Below are 7,767 nucleotides of genomic sequence, written 5' to 3'. Positions count from 1 at the left end.
GGTACCCAGGAGCTGCACGGTGGATGGAGTGGAGGGTAAAACAGAAGGTTGGTACAGATATATAGATGATCTGTTTATTGTGTGGCGGGGCTCCTTAGAAACAGCACAAGCCTTCATTAATCAACTGAATGAGAATACTTACAATTTACACTTTTCAGGGACTATAAGTAATTCATCTGCAGAATATCTAGACCTGCAAGTGTTTGCAGAAGACCATAAGATCCACACGGCTCTACATAGAAAATCAACTGCAGGCAATTCCACCCTTTTTGCCAGCAGTAGCCACCCCCCTCAACTAATCAAGAGCATTCCTTACGGGGAGCTACTCCGGCTCCGTAGGAATTGCTCAAGATTGGAGGACTTTGACAAGGCAGCACAGGACTGTGTGAAAAGATTTGAAGTGAGAGGGTATGGGAAGTCCATTCTGAGTAACACCTTAAAGAGAGTAAGGGCCATCCCTAGAGACTCCCTAATCACCTCGAAACATGCGATCAAGGAAAGGGAAGATGAGAAAGGGAAATTTAGACTCATAACTCCCTTCTCGGCTGGAGCACAGGACCTTAGGTCAATGATGCGTAAAAATTGGCACATTCTCACTACTGACAGCATCATCAAAGATGATTTACCGACCCACCCGCTTATAACATTCAACAAAACCAGATCCCTTTGAGATTATCTAGTGACCAGCCACTTAGAAAAACCACTCCCGAAAAGTAACACCTTAAAATCGATGAGTGGATTCTTTCCCTGCGGAAAATGTAAAGCATGTGCTGGAAGCAGGAGAGTTCTTGCAGTAGAGAACGTAGAGACAGGCAAGAAACTGCAAATAAAACAGTTTATAACTTGTAGCACTCCCCTAGCAGTGTATTGTTTGGTTTGCCCTTGTGGCCTCCGCTACATAGGGAGCACCATCAACATGCTCAAGTTGCGGATCCTGGAACACCTAAGGGCCATTGATAAGGCCGATCAGGCATATCCTGTCGCCCGGCACTTTGCCGAAAAACATAACAGGGATCGCAGCCAGCTTCAGTATTTTGGGCTTGATACCATCAAAACCAATGCTAGAGGGGGTGACCAATTGCGACGTCTCCGTAGGCTGGAGTCACGCTACATTATTGACCTCTCTACTAAGTGGCCGAAAGGGATGAACAGCGGGGAAGAAATGGTCTTCCATCTAGGCAAACCGTAATCATATTACCTTCAAGCCTATATGTACTCTGTTCTGATGGATCTGTTCTGGATTATGAGATTAATTCTGTATGTATAGCACTGTATATATTGTCACTTGGTTATAGGGGTGTGTATATAAAGCATATGTGGTTATATATCTATATGAGGAGATAATCAAGATGAATTGTGAAAACCCCTCGTGTTAAAACAAGTGGCAATTCTATGGATCAAGGGGCTCTTTGATTCAAATGTGATATGCTAGATTGACATTAACTGGATAGTTTTTAGTGGCATATCCACACAGCTTTTTGGCACCTCGCGCTTTCTGCTAATTGCGTGAACATGGGTACATCTGAGAAATTATAGTGTAAATATTATGTACATAGGTTGTGTATAGCAGGCCACCTCTCACTAGTTTAAGAGGACCATTGCCGATCCACGGCTATATCAAACATCATACTGAAGATCTATTTTATAATACATAAATCTTCTCCCTTAACACGTGCATCTACCTATCCACAGGTAGTAAGATGTTGAGAACATGTTATATGTGGTGTTGTGAATATGTGTATAGACATGTATATATATGTATATATTTACCATTACAAGATGGCGTGCACTGGGAGGATTGCAGTCCTCTGTCGATGTCGACTGAGAGGTGTAACCCTTGTACGAAATTACCTATATTAAGTGTACCGGTTTTTCATGTGTAAATACACTGACGAAGGCCTAGTGCTGAAACGCGTCTGTGGCGTACTTGTAGTTAATAAAATACTGTGTGAGCAAGATACCCTCGAGTGCTGTCATTTCTTTCCCGGGACCCTGGGATGGCGAAGAGCGCAATATATATATATATATATATATAAAAACAGCAGTCTCTCACCACGTCGCCACCCAACAGGCAGGAATAGGAAAGACCACGCAAATCCCAATGTATTCTCGGCAGATTTTATTGAGAAAGAGAGTTTACCAAATCCAAATATATATATATGCACCCAACGCCCACTCAATTAGGAATGATTTTATATATATATATATATATATATATATATATATATATATATATATATAAAATAATGGGCGGCCCAGACAAACCAGCCTTGGCACTGAAGTGCACCTCTTTTCAGGCGGTTGGGCACATTTGATCAGTCAAAATGCAGTCACTGAATAGCATGGCCTGAACCACTATTCCATGTTGTAGGATGTGGTAGACGAATGCAAATTGTGAAAGTTATGTTAAAATTATTTAGAGAGCGCACATACACAATGTGGTTTCTTGGCGCTGTATACAGGGAAGAGCATGCAGTTAATATTCATATGCTTGGGAGAACAGCCCTGTTTTCGAAAGTTGTCTGAATCTAAGATAGCACTGGGATGATCTGATGTTCGAAGGGAGTGAATTCCAAAAATGAGGGTCCAGAACAGAGAATCTGGCTACACCTAGCCTCTTCTTTTTAAAAGGGGGGATGAGCAGGAGGTCGCGGTATGAGGACCTCAGGTTCAGATCAGGGATATACCTGTGAGTGAGTGTATAGATGAATTCAGGGCAGGTGCCGTGAAGGGATTTGAAGATGAAACACCTGATCTTAAATGCAGTGCGCTGCTTCACTGGTAGCCAGTGCAGTTTCCTCATCAGGGGAGTGATGTGGCGCCTTCTTGGCTATTGGTAGATCAGTCTGGCTGCCTGGTTTTGTACCAGTTGCAATCTTTTGGTTAAGTTCACTTGACGAGACCTGTGGATGAAGAGGGCTGACCAAAAGTTCTGTATGTATTTATGTTTGTATTTCTTTTATGACATTTTTAGAAACCATGAAACTGGAGAAACAGATAAAGCAGTTTTTAGGCCAGACCTGGAAAAACATATGAAAAAACCAACAATATGAAAGCAGTGACCAAGGCTGATAAGGAATGCATCACGGTTTACCTGGAACTGATACCACAGGCATGAAGTTGCATTTCTGAAAATGAAACTCCACTTCCTGAGAGCCACGAACCTGCAGATCCATGGGGGCTGGAGGATCTGCATACAAACATTTACCAATCCAGACTGATGGCCAGAAAATAATGCTATATGAAGAATCTGCATGGAGACATATGCATCAAACCACAGTAACTGGCTATCTTTACAGCAAAGATTTCCACAAGATCATGTAGACAGACACTGACTATAGTTAAGGATTGCTACACTCCTCTTATCTCCATTGCTAGGACATCAGTAAACTCTACTTCAGTTCTGGCCCTCACTGTACTCTCAAAGTGTTTACTCTAATGTTCAGCAAGGGCTGAATTACTGACTCCCTCCACTCCTGACAGCATTCAAACATTTGCTGCTTTTCTTAAACAAGCAGCTAAATACATTACTTCTGAACCACTGCCCATTCCAGTCTTACCTCACATCTCTTAAAACCATACATCCTACAGATTATGCTACCCTACTCTTCTGTATGGAGCCTTTGTAATGGCTATTGGTACACACACACACACACACACACACACACACACACACACACAGACTAATGCCATCAGAACTCTCAGCCCTCTCTCCATTCCTGAGCCAACTCAAGACTCTTCCCATCAGTCATGGAGTCTTTGTCCCAGCACCTTCAATAACCACTTGAGATACTGTCCCTAGGACTCACCTTAACTCTAGTTTCTGTTCCTACCTTACACGTTTTTTTGGACCACATTTTTGCTCCATTATTACTCAATGATGCTTTGTGCTGGCGATACCTAGCAGGCAGAAGTGGTTTTGGCAGCCCTTGTATCTTTGCAAGATTACAGAGTACTCAAAGAAAAGACACACACATCTAAGACGACCAAAGGTCATCTGTATATTCTCTCTCCCTTCCTTTTCTTCAATCCTTCAGTCACCAACCCTCCTTGGATTCCACTTGTGACTCCTCCTCTTGGTCCCTACCTTGTACAGAAAAGGCAAACTGGCATTAATGATTGAGGTTGTCATTATGAGTTTGACTGGATTACAGTGCAGGGTTATATCAGAGGCATGCAATCTCCAATTCTCTCTGATATCCCAGGGCCTAAATATGGCCAGAATGAATTAAAGGCCTCGGAACAGGGAAGAACTGCGTGGATTAGAGAATACCTGGTGAACATCTGCATGTTTTCCCCTGATTTTGAAACTTTTCTATTTGCCTAACATTTAACACCCACTCCTATCTGGTGGTAAATGCCTGCAGCCGAGCAGATGCGGTTGAAGGGGTAGGGGACACCCTTGCAAAAGAGTCCTGTCTTATTTGCCAGCGGGTTGAGGTGGGGGAAGAGGGGGGGTGGGGAGACGAGTGCATGCTGTGCCTCTCTGCTCTTAGCCCCTGCACCTCTCCAACCGGATACTGGGTCATACCTAGTAATCCAGGTCCTATTTTTTTAAGGCCCAGTAATTTTATGTCTTTGAACACATGACCATAAGTCGTGGAGCTGAGCAGTACCACACCTGGGGATGAAGCTCTGCCATACACAAATTAAGTGCTCAGATGATATTTAGCGAATCTCTGGCTCTTGGTCTGAACCGTTCCATCTCTTCTTGACACAGACCTGGATCTTTTCTTCTTTCTGAGGAAAACTTACTTCACTTTTGTGCTACACCCCTATTTCTTACCTCTCTTCCTAACTTACTAGAGACCTCAATCTCTACCCATTACAAGGTTCTTCTACACCTAAAAGTCTTGCTTAAAATTATTGAACTGGTAAGACAATCGAAGACGCTCAATTGGGACCCTCCAGGGAAGCACACCTGTGTTGAGGGTCCTGTGCTATACTTCAAAGAATTTAGAATAACACATTTTGAGGAGTCACAGGTCAATGCTCTGGCAGTGTTTACATCTCTATTATATCTCCCCTTCACGTTACTCACATTGGACTGCAATTATTTCAGTCACTGCAACTCTTCCCAACGTTTCATATGTACAACTTCCACTCGCTTGTTAGCCCCTATCCAATAAACATAGAGAGCTTTGCAATGTTGTGTCATTGCCAAAACACACTTGGGACAGACTTCGAGTATGCAGCCAGCACACCTTATCCCTATGGCTTTTAGTGTGCTGCTTTTATTTTCACGTTAATCCGTTTTGCTAAATTCTAAAGTTCTACTATTTCTTTTTGTTGAGAAGATTCCTGGTCAAAGTTAACACTCAAATATAGAAAGTTTTTCTGCAGATTAGTTAATATTTCATTCTAGTCAAACAATGGTAAATGTAAACAGAATTTTGTCTGCACGGTTAACTTTTGCAACATAAAATAATGCAAATGCTGCTGTTTTCAGGCAATTTTGACACAGTGTATGACTTTACAACCTTGTTAAGGTGCAATGTTTTCCATACAAGATTCCGAGGGGAAAAAACGTTGCCCACCCGTGGTTTTAAGGCTATCCACAATGATTATCATTGAACAAACTTACAGTTTTTGAACTTCACAGGAGGATATTCGTAGATTTATCAGCCATTCTGAAAACCCAATCCCAAAATAACTATAGCAGACATATTTCGTATGACTGCCCTTTTCAGGAATCACTGAGTAATAAAACAGTATAACATATAGAGTGTGCTAGTAATAGTATAAACAATACAGTTGTTTGTTATATTTCAACACAAAGAAAACATCCCAATGATTGCAACATTCCTTTTGTTTATGTACTACTGGTTTGTTTATGATATTTTTTATTTATGAAAGACACTTGAGTATGCTGGAACTGAACATACAGCACAAATGTCTGCTAAATAAATTACAGCGTATTCATCTTTAAAGAGATGGGAAAACATTTCAATGAGGCTAATGAAACACACAATCACTCAAGTGTTCAGGCTGTGAAAGTTAAACCAACAAACAAGGGACATAGGACCAGACACAACTGTGATTAAGGCTTTAATGAAAACATGACCAACTGAAGTCTGTCATTCATTCAAAACATCATAGTTATGCTGCTGGGCACAAGAGATAGCTTCTCTTCACAGAGCCAATGCCCTAGACTTAATAAATAAGTACTTTGCAAAAGTTTATGCCTGTTGTATCACAGAGGTAAAGTCTTTTTTATGAAGAAAGGGAGGTAAATGATTCACATATAATCAGTAAGAATAACTGAAAATAGTTGTCTTTGGTCTGAACAATGGTGGATGTAATTCAGCCATGTCTTGTCAGGTGAAGGAGTGGGGGGCTGGAAGGATGCTTGTTCCTCGTCACATACAAGCTCTTCTAAATTGGGTACACTTAGGATTCTAAAATTGATTCAGGGATCGAAGTCTGGTTTAGGAGGCAATATATAGGCTTGGTACAAAGGGGTGGGGCACCACCCTAAACACTCTTGCCGACAGGTCAAAGGCATTTTGAACATTAGCTACTGGGTCTAAGAAAAGCATCAGCAAATAGGATGCTGTAGGGAAACAAAAATCAAACAATATGAACTGAGTAGAGCCACATATCAAACAGAGAAGAACTGGTGCTTAGAAGATATGCAGTTCTACTGGAAGAGATGCAACATTAGAGATCAAGATGCAGAAAAAAACCAAACAACATTTCTTTAAATTGGATGGCAAATGTTTACTAACCCCCAGCAGAAAGACAAAACATAGGACGGTTTCAGTATCGGGTCCTTGCTGAGCTGGCAGTCTTGTTTAAACTATGATTTCCGGTTTGCATACATGGCTTGATCCATGCTTCCAGGGAATTTGTAGCAAATTGCCAGAGTTGTGTTTGTAATAAGCACTATCCATGCTCAATAAGTTTCTAAAAACACATGCACCCCTAAATAAAATAAATTGCAAGGGATCTACTCGGTGGATGGTGAAGTCTATCGATTGGTAAACCATCCTCGGAAAAACATGCCAAGAATAGATGACGAATCCTTCAAATCCGTGCCCACTTGATCGTTGTTCTTCAGGATATCAGTGAATTGTTCAAGGTCTCCTGGAAACAGAAGTGAAAAAAGCTTTTGTTTCCACTGGACATAAATAAATTGACATTATCGACACCAAAGACCAATCAATTTAAGCCTTCATCTCATGCAAAATGTGCGATTCTTCAATTAATGAGCTATCAGAAACAAAGATTGTCAGGTTCCTAAAAAGAAACACCGATTTTACCTCTTAAACGCCACTTTGATTTTGTACCACTGTCCATTATGAAGAAATGAGATCACGTCAATGTGTTTCACATCAAACAGCACCGATTCTGTCCCCAAAGCACTTTACAGCACAAACAAGCAATTAACAAGGAGGAAGTAAATAAGACCTGCAAGTGTTGGCCCTTAATGTCCCTATGGAATCTGTAAGGGTTTTTAAGGCAGAGACTTTGGACTGAGCCAACTATGAGCAGGTCCCTTGTTGGTCAGTTACAAGCAATACAACTACCACCAACATCTAATTTGCAATGTCCCACCCAAAAATTGGAGCAAGAACAATTCTGGGACCTACGCAGAAAATGTGGCTCTGTGGTTCAATGCTATTTGGGTAGAATACATGCATTACCCTTGGCAAGTTCAACCACCCCAATCAATCTACTGGTGTCAGGAATTTGGTCAATACCAGAATCAAGACCAGGATGCACTTCTTTGCCATTCAAGGGGGGAAAATATTTGAAAAAAGCAGA

The 7,767-nt window shown here is 41.4% G+C and overlaps 1 protein-coding gene across 1 annotated transcript in view; it reads right to left on the bottom strand.

Moving 5' to 3' along the window:
• Window positions 1–6,035: 6,035 nt before the first annotated feature.
• HAX1 (HCLS1 associated protein X-1) overlaps window positions 6,036–7,767 on the bottom strand; it is a 56,935-nt gene continuing 55,203 nt past the window's right edge. The window contains exon 7 of the mRNA XM_078671143.1: window positions 6,036–7,086. Coding sequence (XP_078527269.1) covers window positions 6,971–7,086 — 116 coding nt within the window. The 3' untranslated portion in view covers window positions 6,036–6,970. The remainder of the gene's footprint in view (window positions 7,087–7,767) is intronic.

This window comes from Lissotriton helveticus, chromosome 12 (genome assembly GCF_964261635.1).
Source record: "Lissotriton helveticus chromosome 12, aLisHel1.1, whole genome shotgun sequence".
Lineage (NCBI taxonomy): Eukaryota > Metazoa > Chordata > Amphibia > Caudata > Salamandridae > Lissotriton > Lissotriton helveticus.
The sequence above is the reverse complement of the archived record's forward strand: the minus strand, read 5'-3'. Positions and strand labels throughout refer to the sequence as shown.